The following is a 22,382-nucleotide window of genomic DNA, read 5'->3' on the forward strand; positions in this document are numbered from 1 at the left end:
ACTTCTGTGAATCAATAATCGGAGGAAACCCAATATCCTTTTAAGCTAGTGGCTCCAACCGAGGCTGTAATGTAATCCAAGGGCATCTTTCTGAGTACGGGCGTGCAGATCCTCAGCTACAGGAGCAAAGTTCTGGGTTTCCCATTAGGTCTGGAAATAAGAGCAGATGTGGAAGTTTGAGGTTTGAGTTTTCTCTACTGTTTCCCGTAATTAAGAAAATGAGAGAATAGAAACTGTCTTATGCAGTGCCTGCTATAGACGGGGCTTCCACATTGATCTGCTTTCAGATAAAGCTCTTAATGCAAGGTTTCTCTCCGATACTCTTAAGCCTCTGTATTACAGTTGGCTAATGCTTCACAGTTTCTCATGAGATTACCCTTATAACACCATGATAAAGCAGTGATATCTGTAGAATTGCTATTGTCTGCAGTGATAGCTCCAAACCTCTGTACTTCTGTGTTTCTCGTAGTTATTTCACTCAGCTGTAAGTGCCAACGAACTCAAGGTTCAGAAAGCAACGAACCTCGGTGTCTCACAGTGAAAGTGATGAGTCTTGAAAACTAGCAGCAAATTTAATTCTTGGTTTTGCAAGTAGTTTGCGTCTGCTGTTCTTCACATAGTCCGTGAGACCAGGGCAAATCTGAAAAGTGGAGTTACAGGAAGAGTTGTAGATAGCGGAGATTAATCTTCAGGGGAGGAGAGGAGGGTGGACTTGTAGACAGAAAACAGTTTGGGCTGGAGGGAAAGCAGGGGGGTGTGGACAGGATGAGGTTGGCCTGGCCAACCTCCTTCGAGGCTGTCGAAGAAGGCTCTGAAAGGCCGTTTTGCTGGGTGCTGGATTTTTATTTATGGGAGAGAGGAGCTGTGAAGAGTGGCTGTCAAAATACAGGATCGCCGCAGAGGAACTCTGAAGGGATTGGAAGTATTGGGAAAATACCTAGGTGGGAAGGATGAGAGTTGGTATCGTGGGTGGCAGTAAAAAGACAAAGCTAGCAGCTTCAGCGTGGATCTTTGCCGTTCTTATGGCTCCCACTGTCTCCTCCTCAACCGCTTCTCCTTGAGGTTCACTGGAGAAGAAAGCAGCGGCAGCAGCAAGGGCTGCTAAGGGTGAGTTGGCTGCTAAGCCCAGCTCAATGAATGAAGAAGCTGTGAAGGACTGATCAGAGCTGCAGAGCCAAGCCTGGTCCTCTCATGCCTTTCCACCATGGGGAGTCATCATGTCCTGTAATTACAGCTGGGTTACTGAAGAAACAGGAGCATCATCATGTGCCAAAAATCCCAAAGGAAGTTTGTCCCAGCAGCAGCCTCTTAAACCTCACGCTTCTCAAATTCAAAAGCAGCTGTAGGAACAAGTGTGTTATTAGTGTAATTTAGGGGGCTTCTAAACATGAGTCTGAATACGGGACAGTGTTTAGCATTGGGGCTGTTACGATTTCTTTGCGTGCTCCGATACGGAAGTTGCAGCCTGAGGTGAGGCTCCAACCGAAGCAACTGTGTTAGGTTGCTGAGCCCGCTACCTAGCCGTACTCCGAAAAACTTTCTGCCTAAACCAAAAATAAATCGAGCGGTTGCCCTTGTCACTTGCAGAGTTCCCTGGGATTTCCTTCTGATTAGTTTAGCTTGAACAGCTCATGTGTGAAGGTTAGCTCAACTGTAAATCTTGATCGTCTCTAGCAGTTGTCCATTTTAGGGCCCTCGGAACCCTTTGTAAATAAAATTACACTCTAAAAATTGGAAATATGATAGAAAGCGTACACTTATTGGAAAATCCATTAGGAGCCATATGTCCGTAGACTTTGCTTAAACAAGGTTTTTGCTTTCCTTCATGATTTTGTTGACTCAGCCTGTATTTCAAACACTAATGTTCAAAATGAGAGAGCTAGTACTATCACGTGTCGCATCTGGTTAACCGTTCAGCGTTCCAAGGAGGAGGAAAAAACCCTGATCAAGCGCAATAGCTGAAAATAAATAAATATATATATTTAAAAAAAAAAAACAAACCAAACCCACCCTTTCTTTTTCCATCTTTTTTTATCATTTTAATGACAGCCATATTTTTCATCATCTATAGTACATATAAACCACTGTGCTCCAATTGTTTTTATACCCAGGAATACAATTTCTGCATTTGAGTGTCTTTCTCACTGACATCAATAACGTTGTAAATTTGTCTAAATTCAGCAAGTAAAAACAAGGTTGAAAACTGTGTTTTATACCACTAGCTGCAGGGGGCATAAAATTACGGTAATTTGTGGCTTTACTATTGTCAGTCATGTACAAGAGTTTTCTCCAGTGGAAATTTATCACGCGCCTGGCACTGAGCGTACTACAGAGCTGCAAGGCTTTTTTCTAATACAAGGGCACTGAGAAATGCCCTGTGAAGTATATGAAGCTAAATATTCATTCACCTTTCTCTTGTCTTGCTTTTAGAAGGGACAAACCTGAAGCAAGCGCGTCCAAAGCGTTTGACAGTGGTGAGCTCTGCTGTAACCAGACAGCGCGCTTTTCTAGGTAACAATAACACTTGGACAAAATGCCTTTTTTACACGATTACTAGTAGGAGTTGTGGGTACCGGGGGAAGGCAGGAAAGCAGGTACAGCATGTGATGGGAACAGCCGGAGCCGCTGTGCGCAGGATTGCTGCAGGAGTGGTGGGAGGGTGCCAGCTTCTTAACTGTTCTCGCTGGCCTGAAATGCCCCTGCAGCTCTGTGGGGGTTGGCAACTCGTGCCTGTATTGCTAGGAATTACATGCCAAAAAGCTCATGAAATGATTGTATTAAGGGGATGCTAAAAGAGCAAAAAAAGTTGTTGGCGCTCTGCCTTTCTCAGCGGAGGTCAGAGTCTCTTGGGGCGATGGCTACCACAGGTTTGACCTCCGACTCACCCACCTGGGAATCTAAGGACTGCCTTGTGTAAGGTAACATCCTGCAGCTGGAGGCAGCTAAGTAGGGCAGCACACGTCCCGCTTTTCAAAGCTTTCTGTCTGTGCAGCACATTTTGTTGTTGCCTGGTTTGGAACTCCATGCTTTGGCTTTGTGCCTTTCTACAATTAGTTGAAGCACTGCCGCAAGGTGATTAGCTATTTTTAACTAAGAGTAGTAGAAGATTTGGGTGTTTGCTGAAAAGCAATCATTAAGATAATAGTTCTTTTAGGGCACTCTTCTCAGCATCGTGACTTGCACCATGAGAAGGAAGATGTTCACTTGTGTCAGGGAGGAGCTGCTGGTGGAGGCTGGACTGGCATAGCAGAGGGGCTACTTTTTTATTTTTCTTCTGACTTTCTCGGTGAAACATGAAGTCTCTTTTATTTTAAAAAAGTTTCTGTTGCTGTTTTCTAAACTCTTCCCCCAGCCCCCAGTAAATGACAGTGAGCAAAGGTGGTACTGTCTTGAAGAATGATGATGTTAACTGTTAACTAGTACGGTTGTATATCATCGCGAGGCTCGGTACGTTTTGTTTTTGACTACTTGTGAATGTTCATCGATTTCCAATTGCTACACATTTGCTTGAAAATCCAGTACTGAAGCAGTAGATGACTACCTTGTGGGCTAATTTGCTTGTGTACAAAATACAAATTATTTTTGAGGCAAGTGGCGCTCTTTGTGTACTCACCATATGGGTTCTGGCCAGTACTTTAACATTTATGCCTCTAAACCCACTTGTTAAACGTGAAAAATTTAAACTGGGGCAGAAACAGTACTGAGATATGCTAGGAATCTTAGCAAAATCTGATTAGATGCTTAAAAAGGAGCAAAAGATCCAAATGCGGTGTTGATGGGAGTTGCTGGTTCCGGAGCCATGATGTGAAGGTTGAGGGGGTCTGTTAAGTTGCCGTTTCTTAGCACTGGAAGCATTGAAAGTATCAAATTGTGACCATGAAAGGAAAATAACGCCAACAAAATTTGCAATTCAGAGTAAACGTGAGTTTGATTTAATGACAAAATAAACATCAACAGACAGTTTTATAATTAATTCTATAAATTGGCAACAGCACTTTTATAAATTATGGATCTGAATTGCTTTTTAAATATTCCCTGAAAAAAAATTGTGAGCTATCATAGGCATTACAGTTGTGTGTCTATATACATACGTATGTAATCTATTCATGCAGATACCTCTACATACACGCACATTATATATATATATATATATATATATATGCTTTTTAAAGCTCATCAGTTCTTAAAAGGGTTAAGCGGTTTTAAAATTACCTCAACCCACTGCTTAAACATTGTTGCCTTAATTAATAGCTGCTAACATATGAAGGGCTTGTCTTGGCTCTCAGAGCATTTAAAAAAAAAAAAAGCAGCAGCATGTCACAGAGCTCCATGTACACTGTTTCTTGTCTACTGCCATTAAAATTCATCATTGTGGCTAAAACCCGAAAGGTTCGTTATTTCTGGTACAAGTGGATGTACCGACACCTGTAACTTCTTACCCACAGAGTCTCCTTGTGTTGCATATTGCCTGTGGTGGTTTGGGGGGTTTTTTAGAGGAATTTCGTGGGGGTTTTTAATGAAAAGGGATGGCTATTGATACTTGTTACTGATTTAGCATTTCTGAATGCATTTTGCAGTGAACAAATATGGGATGCAACTTTCAACAGCTACTTATTAATTTAGCTTAGCCAGAGTGAAAGCCAGTCCTTTCCAAACGACGAGTTAAAAGTATTTTGGAGGACTGCCACTACCCACGAGCCGATATGCAAAGCAGGGTTTCTGTAATCCATTTTCCAGTGCTAAAAAAGTTTGTCTCTTTTGCCAAGTGGAGAGACTGCATAAACTTGGAGTGGAGGTTGGGGAAGAACTTCCCACCTCTCCCTGTCTTAAATACTTCAAGTAATAAGGGCAAATTTTTCTTACCTGTTTCTTTACAGAAGACACCACCTCTACTGCATAGAGGTATGTAACAACACACCGTTCTGTTGTCCACACGGTACTTTATAGTATCCACGTAACCAACGCAGATTTTTTTTATTCCGAATTTGGTGGTTTTTCCTTACAAATACCGTTGTTGCTTGTATCTGATGTTCCCATTCCCAAATTCGATGTGTATGCAGACTGAAGCCCCGTAGCCTGTTGCACCGGGCAGCTCAAACAGCGGTGGGGCAAAACAGCTTGGAAACTCTGCAACTGATTAAACGTGGTGCCTGTTCAAAATCAGTTTTGCACTGACATGGTTGCCTGCAGTAGCAGGGACCATGACTTACAGCTGAGGAGATCTTTTTCCGAACCTGGCCAGGGAGAGCAAAGATGGTAGCGGGTGAATCCTTGGGACGGCGGCGTTGTCGGACAGGCCGGCAGTGCTCTGCTGGAATGGCAGATCTGCCTTACCGCAGTGCTTAAGTCCGTAACAAACTAAACGTTGCCGTGTGTGGAAAGGACAGTACGATGAGTTTTGCGCAGTGTCTTGCTCGTGACCTTTAGTCTCTGTCGAGATTGTTGCGGGCTGCTGTAACTTCGGTTGTACTGATAGAGGGAGCGCGGGCAGGAGAGCACACCGAGCTGCTGCTGACACAGGGGAGTCTAGGGAAAGGGAACGGCTACTCTGAAACTTGGAAAGCAAAGCTGTGCTGAAACTAAATTATGACATTTAGCCTTGGTTAGAACTCCCGGGAAGATTTCTATTCCCTCGCTAACCACTTGTTTTTGCAGCAGCAGCTCCGCTGTGGAAGTGTGAAACCTTTTCCGCACAAAACTGACACGAAGGTAGAGGCCAAAGCATACAGCGTGACCCTCACTGGCTGAGAGGTGCGTAATTCCCCCAAACTCGTACTATTTTTCAGCTCCCGGTGGTGCGAGTGGGGCAGGCTGTGTGTCATCCACCCACTCTTCGCCGTGCTCTTCTCTGTACACAGCCCCACAGCATGCTATTGTTAGGCACGAACGCTAATTGCTGGTATTTCAAGGCTCCTATCTTCTTATTGCTAAAGCCTGTAACAATAATCACAGCCTATATTCCCCATCTCTAGGCATCAAGGAAACAAGATACGATCATAGGCAGTGCGCTCATGTAATTGTAGTATATAGAATATGAGCTTTTTCTCTGTAAACACAGGCCTGGCCACATCCTATGATAGCTCTTCCTACACTCCATACGATGGCTGTTCCTAGGCTCACCGCTCAAGTCCCCATTATGTATACATCTACCCTTGTCATAACACCACCTCTGAAACACTCACACCGTTTGGTCCTGCTGCATAATGTTAAGAGGGTGGAATTTTAAATTGAAAAAGGCTGTTTAAGTAATGTCAGCAGCCTGACTAATTTCACAAAAGGAAGGAAATTCAAAGTTAAGGCTATGGTATATTCTTATCTAGATGCCTGAAGATTTCTGTGCGTGACAATATGCCCCTGAAATTCAGAGCTGTCCCTTACGTCTTTAATTTCTCCCATTGTGTCTCTCCTTTTTTTTATTAAACATCAAGGTGAATTCACAACAGAGAGTCAGCCTAGAATTTAATCCTCTAAATACCTTGAAAATAGAGGTTTAGACTAGAAGTACCAATATATACCCTTAAAACTTCAGTGTAATAGAAAAGAGATTCTAATCACAACAGATCATTACAAAGAAGAGTAAACCACTGTAAAAAAAATTAAGTGTCTTAAATATAATAAAAAGGAATAATTAAGAATCAAACAGGAAGCTGCTATTCTGACAATTTAATGATGCTGAATTGGACTGAAAGAATTGGCTTTGCCATTAAAAGGCAATGAAAATCTGATAATTTCAAAATGGCACTAGGATCAGATCAAGTGGGGGGGTTTTTTTTGGTTGGTTTTTTTTTTAAATCAAATGCAGCAGAACCAGAAAGAAATGGTGGAATTCACCTTAGAAAAACCTTGGAGTGTTTTGGATTCCTACTGCTGCCTGGGGCTGAAGCTGTTATTTTATCAGACCTGCTTAACATCATTAGACTAGGGTCTTCCTGGGAATTTATTACCACGTGGAACCTGTGGAAAGTAATGTGGCAGCCCTAATTGCCAAATAAAATAATAAATATTGATGTTCTTTCATTCTTACTTCTTTAAAAAAAAAAAAAAAAAGGGTTTCTATAACAGTATCCGGGGCATTATAGCCAATTACACTAGGAGTTTTCCACTGTGTGCAACATGTAAATGAAAGTAGAGTAGACGATGTGCTTTGGGTCTCTGTGTGTAAGCACAGAGAGATGCATCCAAACATTTAAAATCAAGCAAGCTAATCTCATAAAATGCTCGCAACAACTGTACACCCGACTTGCACACGCCCTTACCATGACTGTGTGTGAATTACAGCCATTTGTTTACTGTTACTCATTTTCTGAGCATTTGTGTCTTATGGCTGAGCATAACTAGGTGCACGATTACAAGCATTTCATAGATTGCACCATTAGAGTTTTAATTACTGGAGGGGCAGGTTTGGTATTTTCTACCCGTGAATCTTAGGAACCAAACTTGGCAAATTGCTGCGATGTGTATTGCCGTGGAGAAAGATGTGATTAATAACAATCAATTGGTATGTATTTATACTGTAGAAATAAATCCAGGAAGGTAAGCTAAAATTATTCGTTACAAGAAATCGTCTGTACAGTGAGAAAATACCCATTTTGGGCACCAACAGCCTCTAACTGGAACACAAAGGCAAAGCCTTAAAATGCATAAGCAAGTAGAAACAACACAGAATTGTTAACAGTTGTCTCTTCCATCCTTGCATGTTCTCCTGAAGCATCAGCGAAATCTTCTGCGTTGCTTGCCTCTACGCTGTTCTTACGAGTGCTGAATGTTACACATGCTACAGAAAGTGGTGTTTTGCCTGTGCTGATCCCACGTCTCTCTCTGCTCCCCGGATTAAGTACGTGATCGCTACACGTTCAAACAGTATGGGCTAAAACATCAGCTATTACTAAGTGGGATGGGTCCTTTTAAATCAGTGGCCTATAGCTCAAGAGTATTTCCAGGCGTGGAGAACTCTCGTCACCTATAAAAACTGTACGTCAAACAAACAAACGGCACCCCCCCAACCCCCCAACCCCCAGCCCCAGGCTGAAGCCCCAGTTTGAGGCAGGTTCTGCGGAGGAGCCCAGCCTGCCTTCCCACTCCTGGTGTTCTGCTGCCATCCCGTGGCCAGCCGGGCTGGCGTCACCCGCCGCTCCCAGCGGGTCCCCGCTCTCCCCCTGCGGGGGTGACCAAAAAGAAGCTCGCGGGCTTTCCCTGCTTTCTTGCAAGGGACGCCGTAACCTGCCGCCTCCTCGGCGGGGCTTGCTGTTACCAGTCTTGGCTTGATTTCTGCTTGATGAACCTCAGCGATAAGTAGTATAGAAGCAGGAAACCGCAAACGATACCAGCGAGGACGAGATAGCTTACGTAGAGAGGGTGGGAGTCCAGGTCCAGAGCCCGAGTGACCTGTAACCACGGACAACGCAAAATTAGGAACGGACACGCAATTTTCATGCTGGATCTGTGAAGCGTGTTTTACGTGTGAGCTTCCCTGGCCCCCTGCCGCCTTTTCCCTGGGTTTCCAGCTGGATGGGACTTTCAGGGTGGTTTGATAGCTGGTTACAGCTACGCTATGGCTAGGGGCTGCGGTACTTCAGAAGAACACAGCTCAGCTTCCAAACAACTTCAGCACGCGCGTCGTTGGGGCTTGTGTAGAAAATAGTTGCCCTTTATTCTTTTCTTTTCTTTCTTTTTTTCTTTCTCCTCCACTAAGAAGAAAGGGATAAAAGGAGTGACTGCTGCAGGGACATCTGTAGGGACAAATTTAAAATACACCAAGTGTAGCATGACTTCGCATACTGATTTAGCGCTTGCCAAATTTGAGGCCTACAACGTCTACTTAAATATGATGGGCGTATAAACAGCATTCTAATTAGTTATCAAATGTTTGTAACAATTTTTATTAGTGACTTACAAGTTTCCCTGGTATTTGAAATGTAGTATTTCCAACAGTCATTTCATATGTGAGGTCAGTGAACTGAATTTGCATCATGCCTTGAAAATTCCATCTGAGAAAAGAGATTTTAGAAACCCAAAATGGAACTGGAAAAAAAAAAAAATGGCAGAAAGAAAGAAACTGATATACATACACAAAACTTACTTGAGACCTCAAAAACTGCTGTGTTGCTGCCAAATACAGCAGGTTTGTCTAATTTCTTGACAACGAGAGGCTGTAACCATATAACAGTTTATTATTGGACAAAATGGCAGATATACTTTATATTATTGCATGGAGATGGAAAATTAGGAGAGCGCCAATATCCATATCCATCAAACTCCCGCTGTCAACTGAGTCTCACTGGAGCTCAGTCTTCATTTGCTGGATATAATTCTTTTTACTGAAAAATTTAGCAACCGTGTAAGAATCGAGCCTCTCACTAGTGCTTTTTTGACCAAACTTACTGTTACCTCATTTTCACATGGAGAAACTGATGTAAAATGAACGATCTGACTCCACTGTCACCACCCAAAAAGATAATTGCAAAGGTGGGAATAAAGCTGAGTTTTCCTGCACAGGACACGTTCAGCCTCCCAACAACCAGTCACTAATGGAAACCATCGACGTTTCAGTTCAGAGGGATGGTGGGAGCTTTGTCTTACCTGTCCAGAGGTTTTCCAGGCTTATCACAAAACCACCGCTCAGGTAGAACGATGTGAAAAGGACGTTGCCGAAGAAGGCTGAGAGCTGTAACGTCGGCAGCAGTGCTGCCACCCAAAGTGCCATCGCGCGGGCACTATATACAGCCAGCCACACCGAGAGGAAGTTCAGCAGGAAATGTTCTGGTTCAGGAATGAGGTTTGCCAGCCAGTAGATGGGAACCCCATAAATTATAACGAAAGCGCAGTGCTCCGGGAGCTCCCCGAAAATCTGTTCAGGAAGAAAAAAAAAAAAAAAAAAAGAAAAATAAGTTGAACGATAATCACAAAACCTTCTGAGATGCACCTCAATGTACTTACAGATGTTTTATAAACATTTATAAATGTTTATAAACATTTTATAAACAATGTTTATAAAAACTACAGGAAATACTCCCTTAAAAAGCAATCATCTCCCTGTTAGGTGTTGTCAGTGACATGCAAAAACAATCCACAACAAAAATCGAAATCCTCACTAATTTTTTCTCCAGTTGTGACAATTCCTATAACTAATTGTTAAAATGAGAGGATTCTTGTTGTGGATTAGATGTCTTGTTTTGTAACAGTTTTGGCAGCTTCTAAGAATTGAAGGCACTTTCCCTGAGAGCTGGTGCGCTTGGTAACAGTAATACTGTTACTGACTCATTGCAACTGTATGTTTTGTCCAAATTTGGTTGAACATAGTGTGAGATCAAATTTGAGACAAATTTGGCTGTTGGTCACTTCCCCACTTTGTCCCAAAGGCAGTCCAGTTAGTAACTACTCAATTTATTGTGAAAAAAAAAACCCCCATGCTTAGGATTTTCTCAAATATCTAAAGATATGTATAGAGAGTATTACGATTATTTCTTCTGAAAAGGGTTGCTACTATCCTCTAATACTAAGGTTGTAACAAAGTACATCGATTTCTCTATGAATAATGTGCAATCTTTGTGACACAATGCAAAGAATATATTTCTCTGGCAACCACTAATAAGCATTTAAAATCTTGTGCAGAAATGGAAACCTAAATTACAGATGCCATGGCAGGCAGAACTCATCTAACAGTGGCAACATCACAAAGAAGGGATTATTCTAAACCCTTGTGAAAAAGAGAATGTAATTTTTTAGAAGTTCTAATTTATTTCCAGAAACTCTGGCTCTTAATACAATTGTTTGTCTCTGACCAGTATAGGCCCAAACGACTACTGGAAACAGTTAGCACTTTGTCATTTCTGTTTTACCTTTGCTTTAGCATTTAATACGAATATTCTGTTTTACAGATCAAGACATGTAATCAACCTTTCAAAGATGCTTCAGCGAATGAAATATGCAGGTATGTAAAACTGTAAACCCTCAAATCTGAGTTTGAGATTTCTCAAATTCTGGCCAAACAACCCAGTGGAAGATTATTCTTTGGCTTTTCTGGGGTGGGATCTCAGCCATGACTTATGGCAACAGATCTAAAGTAGTGTGAGGTTTAATCCATTAATGTCAAGGAAGTAAGAACGATAGCCTTAGCTGGCAGACACACAAGAACAAAGTCCGATATGAATGTGATCATTTATACAACAAGGCTTTGGTTTGTTTGTGGTTTTTAATGTTAAAGCCGGCTCTTTGTATTTCCTGGCAACAAAACCAATTACCTTAGCAAAGAAGTACGGGCTAACAGAGTACATTCCATCTTCCAAGTCATGATAAAGCATAGCTCTTTCCGAGTGACCTGCAGGGTAGGAACAAACAGGTTGGTTTCATCCTAGGGTTGCATTAATAAGCATAATTTTTTCATTGATTTATGAATGTTCTGATTTTGATCGCTTGCAACATTTACAAGAAAACTGACACTTACATTTCGCAATAACATCCAAAATCACTGTGAACGGGATTAGTGCACCTAACATGTACAATAGTGCTGTTGTGTCACGAATAGACAGTCTGGTTTTCTCATGGCCATAGTACAAAAATCCAATTAATAATGACATGAGGAGGGCCTCAAATCCATGGATTAATAACGTTGAAAGATCTCTGAAGTCATTGGAGACTTGACGACTAGGAAAACAGCAACATTGACCATAAGGTATAGTACTTACTAATGCCGGTTACATTCAGATATGTTGCCCCAAACGCTCTGCTACAATCAATTCGTGGAACTCGCTGACTTTGAGTAGGACAGGAGTTGGGCTGTTGGTTTCTGTAAAGGATTTCACCCAACCGAAGCTATTGAGCGTCTGTAGCTGCCTAGTATTTCAGGTCTGAAATGCTGAAAGCTTGAAGGAAGGCAATGGGGATGGGACAGTCTGATTTCGGAGACGCAGAAGCAATTACTTCACTTATAGAAGTCTCTCTGTTAAGGACCTGTAGCATACGCTAACAATAGCTGCTACTGGTAGTGATGTTTTACATGTATTAAACCAGTTGATCATAGTTCTTTTGAGTACACAAGCATGAGACCCAACTACAACACTCACCTATGCTGGCTATAACCAGTGAAGCCTCCTGGCTTCAAATCTGAGGCAGAGGCGTGAGGATGGCAATGCCTGAGCCTACCATGTGGCTGCCCGGGCTTGCTGAGGGTTGAGTCACCACGATTCGGCATGGGTATCAGGATGGCAGCACCCAGAACCGGGACGCACGTTCCCCAACCTGGAGGCTCCTTGTGCTGCTTAAAGCCGCCGGCTCCCAGCGATGTGAGCTGGAGGTGACTGTGTCTGGAAGGAGCCCTGGGGCAGAAAGTGGGGGCCATACATCTGGCTGCTGTCCTGCTCAGGGGGCTGGGCTGAGCTGGTATAGCAACACCTCTGCTCTACGGCTTGCTCAGGCCTAGCACTAGCTCTGCACTTTCAGCACACGCTCAGTTCTCATCTTGTGCTTCTTTCTTATGCTTTAAAATACAAATGGGCATGATACATAACTGTTTATTGCTGGGGATAAGGTTACCTTAATAATATAGTGAACTGCTTTAAGAGTCCTGGTAACTGATCACTTGAACAGTAAGGCATGTTGATAGCCTCTTCTGAATTTAAATGGGACCTGCCCAAAAGAAAAGAGAAAAAAAACCTGAAATTATCACAGGCTGTAGCTGTTATTCCTGATCTGCTGTATGGCACTCTTTTCTTTACCTTTGCTTGCTGAATGTGGTTACAATGTTATCTCCTTCAGTAACTTTCCATAAGAAATCATCAAAATCCTTGACTTTTTCTAGGAACAAGTTGGCCAGAGTGTTTGCTCTTTTTCGGCTTTCCGTCTCCTTTTCTGCGGTCTGTTTATCGATACTGGTCAAATCAACTGCAAGACATTATTTGACATGAGTCCATATGCTACAGATGCGATAGCTTTATGATGTGTTTAGAATCAGAGATTTCATTGTGAACAGACAGTGCGACCTGTGTGCATGCATTAAGCTACAATGGTCAAAATTTATAAGTTACTTTAGGTAATTAGAGAAGAACAGATTGTTAATGCGTATTTTGTCTTGGGAGATGTTTCTTATCTAGTCATTCAATGAATCACCGAGAGATTTCATAATTGTTTATTATAATATTGTAAACTACTATTTCAGATTTTTCTAAATTGAATAATGGCTTGAGAGGGGCGCTGAGAATAAACAGTCTGAATTTCCTTCCTGGCATGTAGGCTTTTACAATCTGCTATGTGACTTTGACTTAAATCACATGTGTTTTCTCCATCTGCAAAATGATAGTTATCATCTTTTTGTATCTTAGAGAGGTGCCATAAACTTTACCTGATACTGAGAAAGCCCAAGAAGAGTATTATCCAAGGACAACATAGTAGCAGCAACCATAGTTGACTTAGCATTATTTTTTTCCTTAACCAAATGATTTTTTTTTTAAATCTAAACTTTTAATAGTGTTTTCCAATGCTGACCTTCAGTGCAGAGTGACAATACCTGACGTTTTGCAGATGCTTTCTGAGAGAACTATCGCTGCACATTTTGTAACTCCTTACATTGAGCTGATCATCTCTGTTCAGCCACTCTTCAGCAGGAGTCCATCAGAAATGAGTTGCAACCTGCCCTACCTCTTCCCTTCTGCCATGGTCTCCTGTTTCTCTATCAGACATGCAGCCGGCATTTGTGTGTTTCTGTCAGGTGCTCCTTCATGCTGTGGCATCCTCTACCATCCTGTCCCATTTCCACCTTCTCGCTGCCCATATTTCTCTTCTCTTCCTATGGGTACTGACTCTGTGCATACCGCTAAATGATCTTCCACCTCCCTTTCTAATTCCTCCCCGCCTCCATGTCGTAGGGGTTTGTCTCTGTAACTACAGGCTACAAGTTTCCCCAGGATTGCCTCATATTCTCCATTCCCATACGGGGGTGCTGCAAGCCTTCCTCAAGGCTGTGCTTGGCTGAGGACTGCTCTGAACCAAGGTGGTGACAAAGGTCTTTTTGCAGGGCTTGACACTGAGGTTAACTTCTGTTTATCTCTGCACAGCTGATACGAGCTGACACCGCCTGCCATATAGGCACAGCTGAAGAAGTTACTCCAGAGCATTGAGGCTGGTGTCCGTACAAGGTTTCCTAGCCAACTTGAGTGCAAAGACCTAAGGGCTGGAACTGAACCAACCTCTGTGGTAAGAGACTACTGCCATCAGATTAACAGGGCCAGATTCCCTTTGCGAGCTGCAAAAAACAGAAGAGGAATGGATTTGGAACCATGTAGTTAACTTTCTTTGAGAAGAGGACTAAAAGGATTGCTGTTCTGGGTTTGGTTTTTCTCCCTTCCAATGTGCTCTGTTGGGCAGCACTCCTCTTTCCCATTTACTGTTCCAGGTGTGTGTTATCCCTCACCCTGGGAAACTAGCTTCCCACATTTCTTGATTCGGAAGTCAGAGAACTGGCTACAGAAAGCAATTGATCAGCTCATCCATGTCTTTCTCAGTAAGGGTAAAAGTTTCAGCCAGCTAAAACATGGGAATAAATGTGCTAAACATGTGGAAGAGTTGCTACACCTGGCAGAGTTAAAAGGAGGATTATTTAAAATTGATTTTGTCCATACCTCTTGTTTTTGTTACATTTCCTGTACTGACAAATAAGGATCTTATTAAAACCTGAACTTGCTATAGTATCGATTTGAGTCAGTTGTAAGGCATTTCTAAGACAGTTATGGTCAATAAAAATCAATGTTAGCCGATACACTTACGAAAGCAAATTATTTCCAGTAACCTTTTTTATGGCAGTGCTTGATACTAACCATAGAAATCTGCAGGATTGCTGTACCTTGGGCAGGGATAGCCCAGTTCTGTGAAATACGGGACCATGTCTCTAGCTGTTCCAGAATAGACAGTGACTCCAGAAGTCATCAGAAGAACTAAATCAAACAGTTGGAAGATATCTGACCGGGGCTGATGAAGTGAAAGAAGAACTAATCTGTTTCCTCTGGCCAGTCTGGATAATGTTATCACAAGGTTATGTGCAGTAAAACTATCCAGTCCAGATGTGGGTTCATCAAGTATGAGTATTCCTGCCAAAGACAATGAGTTTAGCTGTGGAAAGCAGCATGTTTGATTTGGAAAATATGTTCTAAGTGAAATGGTGCTAGTGCATGAAACCGCGCAGATATATTCCTTCTTTTTTAAAGTCCAAAGTCCGTATTTCATACCAGCGTCACATAATATTCAACAATGGCAATTTCTTGCACTATCTTACTGAACGTGATGACCGAGAGTAATTATTTTAAATCTTATCTTGCTCCCACTGGAAACAATAATTTTTTTTTTAATTTTTTCATTGGGATGCAGATTTGGGTTCCTTATTAATTTTACGTTCTTCTCTGCAGTTTTTGCACTTTGCCTGTACAAATATCAGGTACATGAATATTAATTAATACAATAGTATAAGTTTTGTATCCTGCCTACTGAAATACTTTAACCTAAATGCTCAATATTTAATCATCTTGTGTTATTAATGTGTAAATACTCACACAGTATTAATTTAGATAGCTCCTCCTCCCAACCTATGCTCTATTTTGCACCTACTTGCACATATATATTAAGAGATATGCATATGTTTGGAATTTTTTTGTTTGTTTTGCAACTGGTTGTTACAAACTTGAAAGTTTTATTATTTTGCAGTCTTTGTGTTATTATAGAACTTAATGACCTCAATCAGAGCAAGGCAATGTCTGTACACAGACATGGGTTTTGTGGTGAGGAGTATAATGCGTGTTAGAAATGTAATGAAAGCTTTACTTATTTTTCCTAGAACTAATTATTTTTTTACTTCAGTACCAGCACATCTATTCCTGAGCATCACTTCTTACAAAAAAAGACTTCTGCTTTCCCCATAATTACAAAAATATAACTTTATACAAGCAAAAAATTCTCAGAACCATTTCCCAGTGGAAGAGCTGATGGGAAATCTTGCTCAACAAGAGGCTCAGCCAAGATTATTAGTGCTTTTGCTATATATATATAAGAGCAGAATAGGGGATTCAATCCTGCAAAATCAGCTGCGGGTTTAGCCTCATGTTTTGCTTCAACTGAAGATGATGGAAATTTCTAGTTCACCTGCGGCACGAGCCAGCCACGTCAGTGAGTTGCACAAGGCCACAATGACTGCCTATGCAGCCAAGAAAATGACCTTCCCTGTTAACATTGCACATGTAAATGGGCTGGGTTGGAGGAAAGGAAAACAATCCCGATGTTATAGTAACCCAGCAGCCTTCCAAAGTAACTTGTGGCATGCAGTCGGATAAAAAACAAACCTCATACTGATATGCACAAACCAGAGCACTGCTGTGAGGGTGACTTCAGGCAACTTGCAGTAGCCTGCGTGATGGTGGTTTTAGAGAGCGGTGGGTGAAGGCTCCCGGGGGGCTCTGCCTGGCTCTGTCACTGCTGCTCCACTGGCAAAGGTGACAGAAGCGAAAGTGGCCTGGCTCCTGAACCGCTCCATTTACAGAATTATTACTGTAATAATTACATTATTATCTGTGATCAGCACTGATTTCAATTTAAGCAAATGGACCAGCACCCAGTCACTGTGCCTAACTTTGCCATGGAGAGGTAACCTCTGGCAGAGGGTGGTGTGAGACCTGCTAAGTGTCCTGAGTATGAACTCCTCAAGCTGCCCAGGGGCAACTGTGTGTATGACTCTTCCCTGAAAGCTCCTACCTTCATTTACTGCCCCATTTCCCCCAGTGGTCTGTGGTGGGCACGAGGAAGGTGTCAGGGTTTTGCTCACCCGGGTTCCAGAGCAGCTGCACACCGATGCTCACTCTCCGCCTCTCGCCTCCCGAAACACCGCGGAGGTACTCGTTCCCTACCCTGGTGTTTGCACACTGACGCAAGCGTAGTTCTGCTATAACGTCTTCTACCTGGGGGGATCCGAAGGGTAACAGAGATAAAGCAAGAGTTTATATGCACATTCGTGCATAGATTAAGCTGAAAATATGATTAGTGTGGTTAAAATTCATTTGGATATTTCAGTGCTATCTGATCAAGAGACACTTGAAAACAAATCTTGATTTTAGAGATAACATTAAAAAAGGGTCAGCGATCAGCAATTTAGTTCTTCTTTCAGCCTCTCTAATGCTTTCTCTAGATTGTCATTTTGTATGAGCTTTGGAACAATCGCTGGTTTCTATCTTGAAAGAAGAAAAAGGTTTATAATTCATAATCTACATTAAAAAATGCCAGATTAGCTGTTCTGACTCCAAACACAGAGGATCTCTTGGATAATTCCTGTCAGACACATTTTTGACAACTTTATTTTTTTCCAACAGCTTAATTACCCTTTTTTTCCTTTGTGAGTCTGAAAAAAACTTTGGAAGGCGCAGTTTGGCAACGAACAATAGCGTTTCTCTGACAGTCAGGTGGGGGAGCAGTCGGTCATCCTGCCGCACGTGTGCGATGCATTTCTTAACAAGCTGGGGAGTGCTGGGTTTGTTATTGATCATGACTTGACCAGACTTGATTTTGCCTCCATGATCCCGGCAAGTTATCACGTCAAGCAAAGATGTCTTTCCACCAGCTAGAAAAATCAAAACTGAAAATTAAATTAATTTCCAGGGCATTATTTTGAAAAGTTGATTTAGTCACGGACAGAGGATAGGAGTTTTCGTTCCCTAACATCTTTTCCCCAACCCCTCCTGAAGCTTTTCCAAAGCCGCAGAGGCAGAATGGTCTTGAAAGAAAATGCTGACACCCGACTACAAGCTCATGTTCAGGAAATCTCTCTCCTCTGGAATGGAGTACGTGGCTTTAACCTTTGTCATTTCTCAACAGAATTGGGTAGCTGGGCGTTGAGGATAGCTCCATGAACTCAAGAAGCCAGATCTCTTTGTCCTTTTGTTACCTCTCTTTCACTTGTGAAACATAAGTGAAAGGTGGTATCCTGTGCCGGCTGCAGGGCTGGCAACTAAACGCTCGGCGAGAGCTTGCTTTGTGGAGGGAATTGTGAATTCAGAAACGGCAGGTGGAACAGCTGAATGACTAAGGCGCTGAATGGTTATACAGACAATAAGAATCTTAATCGTGATTGAAATAAAAATTATTATGACTTAAGACCAAAAAGTCATTTAAATAATTGAGAAAAGCTGGCTCATACTCAGAGGTAAGGAAAGTAAAACAATGAAAACAAAACCTGATTTGGAATTAAATAGCAAATGAATTTTTCCTTTTTGCTCTATGATACTGTATGTAAACACACAGCGCTCTCTCATTATGATTAGATGTCATTTATTTCTAGTCTCCCTGTTGAAAGATTAACTCCACGCATGTTTCTTAATATATACATTTTAAAAAAGAAACCCATCCATCTGTAAACCACGTATTGCTCTATTTAAGAGTGACATATTGATTGCCATTGACAATGTGAAACCCATCAGCAGTTTAATCCATTTTACTAAGGCATTTAATGAAATAGATGATAAACAGCTTTTAAAAATAGTTTGACTAGTTTGCTGAAAGGGGTTTGTGCTCGGTGTATGTTACCTTGCAAAGGCGCTGTATCTATAACTCAGTATGTTATTTCATCACAAGCTTTTCCTTTTATTGTCAGGAGGATGTCTAAGGTACAACTTCAGTTACATTAAGGATACGTGCTAAGAAAAAATTCCCATGGCAACGAGGAAGAAAAACCTCTACTGTAGAAATAAAGTTAAAACTTATTTGGCAAATACGCCTTGTCTTTGAGAGAGAGCACCTTCACTGAATCACTGAGCTAACCTGATGTAAGAGTCTAGTGGAGACACAGCATGGGGGTTTTTACCTCCGAAGTATGGGTACTTTTTACTTCAGTTTAACGGGTCACGTGTCTACTTCTTATCCCCCTGGATGAGCTTAGACTCAAGTAACTGCATGGGGTAAAGGCCATCTCTCCATTAGTCAACCTCACCCTGGAGAAGATTAAACTAGTCCCACCAGAAAATGAAAGGAAAAAAAAAAAAAAGATGTGAGAAAGCAGAGACCCATTTTAAAGCCAAACAGAAGAGGAACTGTCTTTTCTTCTCCGTAAGGTTCTCTTAATTAATCCAAATGCGATATTTTATCCTGTTAGAATTGTTTCAATCTGAAGGGACTTCCTGCTTATGGCTATGCACGTTGCCACTCATCTTTCTTACGGGGTCTGGCCTCATTTGTCCGCTGTGTTACTGGGCAAGGTCTGCAATTAGCCTGTTTTGAATCTAAGCCATGAAGCCGATTCACGTCCAGCAGAGCTGGGACTGCAGGCCACAGTTACAACAATACCCCGCTACACTTCAGGAAACAAAACAGCAAATGTGTACAAGTCATAACAAAATTGGTTTTGAAAATAAATTTTAATCCCCCCCCCCCCCCCGTATCATTCTTTGTTTCCTCATACTTTCTTTCCTCATACTCCTCATACTTTTTAAAGAATGTAGTTAAGTGACACATTTCCAATAGTTGTTTCTCAACTAGATTTTGCCATTCAAAAGACTGCAGAGTATTGCTCTTGGCTGTGTACGTTTTATCTGAGAGTTAGTCAAATCATGAAATTTGGTTGCTCTTACCAGTGCTTCCTATAATAGCTAGCATCTGACCGCTTTGGACTTTTAAATTCAGATTCTGGATTATTGACACATGAGAACGGGGATCCGACTTCCAGGTCCATGGCATTTTCATCTGCACGAGGTTTTCATACCAGGGAATCTGGGATGCCATGTTAACCTAACAGAAAGAAACAAGTCCCTTCAATTCAAACAATAAACTACTTAGCAATAAATACCTTCAAAGTTATGATGTTACAAGCAGAGAATATGTTAAAATAATATTGTTAATCTTCAGAAATACACGTAAGAAAGTTCTTTTACAGCCAAGTATGGTTTTCATGCCTTGCTTCTCATTCTGTTAATCACTAAAGCTATCTCTGTCCTCTGTTACTTTGGTAATTTATTGCTATTGGAAATTTTAAATGTTTAAAATCTTTAATATAATTTGAAATTACACAAAACTGAAAATTGTGAAATCTACTTCAGATGCCATGGTGGCACAAAGGGAGATGAAAAATTTCACTGGTTCCCTGAAATCCTCCTTGTTAGTCATCATCTCCTTCCGCATACTCATTCTTGCCAGCAAGGACTCCCACCATCCCTAGCTGGACTGAAAGTCCTTCTGCACCAGCCCTCAGAGGAATAATCTGGCTCAAGACTGAGAAAAAACAGAGCCTAGAAACAGACCTCTTCTCCTGTCTTATCCCCTAGCTTTACTAGATATATTTACAGTGGAGGGTTTAGCCTGCTGTCAATATTGCAGCCAAGAGCATGATTCTCCTCACAAAACTTCTGTGTATTTGACTGTGCAACGGTCGTGTCAACTTTGTGTTGTGAACTTCAGCTTTGTTTGGCTTTTAAAATGGCTTGCATATAGAAACAGGCTTTGCTGGATATGCTCCCTGCTGAAGGGAGGTATATAATTTACAACTTTACCTGGTAGTTGAGTTCTTTGACCTCGAGAACGTTTGATTTTCCCCTGTATGTGAAATACAGACTGTTATCTTCTTCAGAGCAAAAAATAGTATCCTGGGCCTTGGTCTGGAAAAGTTATTAGGTTAATTACAATAGTTAATCACAATATCTAAAGTGCTGTTAAAATTTGAGTTTAGAAAAGGCGAAGCACAAAGGGAAATATATTTTATGGGATATAATTGTTGATGAGTTACTCTAGTGCTAAAGTCTGAAAGGTTGAAATGAGTTATCTGTTAATCAGTGTGAAACGTACTTTGTTCTAGCGGCACGTATGAGGGCCAAACATGCTGTGCTATGCTCTTCTATTTGTTTTCCGTTTAAATGGGATCACTTTCAAAATGGAGATAAATGTCATGCCACTATAAAGAGATTGGACTCTATTTCTATTTTTGAGGAAAAAAGGTACTGCTTCAGCAATGTTAGCCTACCGGATCAAAATGGTGCATATTGAAATTCATAAGTTATGACAGCTAAAAATTAAGGTTCGCTGGAAGTATGCTCGTTATTGAATTCCACAGGGACTCGTTAACTTGGAGGCTTTATGAACGAGTAGGTGTGCAACAACAAGTACGGTCTCTTTTTCTCCTCTTTTGTTTTTTAAATTCACAGGTTGTCAACTGGAACTTAGTGTTCTCAGATACCGGTTAAAATAAGAGTCTCTACTTGGCTTGGTTAACCTTTTGCATATAGTTGCAATTAAGATGTTTTTGCTGAGGCAGCTTTCTGGCTTTGGGTTTAATTCTGTGTGCATGCCTGTAGTTTTTACTCCAGACAGCCGTATCTCTCCCACACCCTTGTGCCTCTCCTACGAGTCAGACACGTATCCCTAGCCAAGGCAAATGTACCTGTTCCCTGTGTAGCGGACCCTATCCATGGCTGTGGTATCTTTGGCAGATGGTGACCACAATCTTTGTGTGCACCTCCTACCCTCACAGCAAACGAGGCTGATTAATCTTTTCAGTCTAGATACACTGTGGAAAGCAACATGACACCAAGCAGCCTGAAAAGCCACATTAAAGCCTTCCAAGCTGCCCCCGCTGCCAAAGCACTCTGCGCTCTTGCTTACATTGAACTTAATTTTTAAAAAAAACAGGTGGTCCTCAGCAAATATTGGGAGATAGTTTTACAGCCCAAAGGCATGTCCTGGGAAAGCCAGTCCAGGCCATGCGCAGGGACTTTCTGCTTCATCCATGTATTTGAAGATCCCCTCCCATAGCCCCACCACTGTGGCATCTGAGCACGGCTTGCATGGCACCGGCCTCATCCCCAGTGTGCTCTTGTGGGGGGTGAGGATGCTTTCTGGTCCCCATTTCAGAGCTGGAGGAGGTAAGGGCTCACTGCCTGTAAAATGCCCGGTCAGCAGGCTGGCCACCTGCCTCTTCCAGCTCCCGGGCAAGCGCTGTAGCTGCGGGATGGCTGAGCCCATCGGGTCCCTCCCCGCTCCCCACAGGTCTCACTCACCGGCAAACCCTCGTGTGCCACCTGGTTCCAGCCGACACCATCCAGAGAGACATTTTCAGTGGCTTCCTTCATGCTGGCAGTGGAAGGTCTTGCTCCCTGTGGTGGTTTGACTATCGGCTCTTTGAAAGCTGTGGAAATCCTTCTTGTCTTGGTTTTGAGCTCAGCCCTTTCCAGGCGCCTTTACCACAGCACCATTTCTCCTGGCGCGCTGTGTCTCTGCAGCTGGTGTAACCCCATGGACAGGGAAATATTGCCCTCCTCTGGGACAGTAACAGCTCGGGCTAAAGGTACATCAGATAGCGGCTTCAGCTAATCGCCTATCAGTTGTTGTCAGGAAAAAGAAAGAACTGATAGCCCCTCTATTTTCTTTTAGGCGCT

The 22,382-nt window shown here is 42.1% G+C and overlaps 1 protein-coding gene across 2 annotated transcripts; it reads right to left on the reverse strand.

Annotated features, from left to right (window-relative positions):
* Window positions 1–8,247: 8,247 nt before the first annotated feature.
* Window positions 8,248–22,076, reverse strand: ABCG8 (ATP binding cassette subfamily G member 8). Of its 2 annotated transcripts, none has more exons than XM_076335560.1 (13): window positions 22,026–22,076; window positions 20,505–20,609; window positions 19,590–19,746; window positions 17,349–17,587; window positions 16,799–16,931; window positions 14,808–15,077; window positions 12,714–12,879; window positions 12,532–12,624; window positions 11,444–11,643; window positions 11,241–11,317; window positions 9,580–9,847; window positions 8,894–9,021; window positions 8,248–8,385 (listed from the first exon to the last, which is right to left on the reverse strand). In XM_076335560.1, the coding sequence occupies exons 1-13, from the start codon at window positions 22,074–22,076 to the stop codon at window positions 8,248–8,250; spliced, it is 2,025 nt and encodes a 674-aa protein (XP_076191675.1). The 2 variants fall into 2 exon arrangements, with proteins under 2 accessions (XP_076191675.1, XP_076191674.1); XM_076335559.1 differs by having other exon boundaries at window positions 22,005–22,076.
* Window positions 22,077–22,382: the final 306 nt, after the last annotated feature.

The sequence above is a fragment of the Aptenodytes patagonicus genome, chromosome 3 (assembly GCF_965638725.1).
Source record: "Aptenodytes patagonicus chromosome 3, bAptPat1.pri.cur, whole genome shotgun sequence".
In the NCBI taxonomy this organism is placed as follows: Eukaryota; Metazoa; Chordata; class Aves; order Sphenisciformes; family Spheniscidae; genus Aptenodytes; species Aptenodytes patagonicus.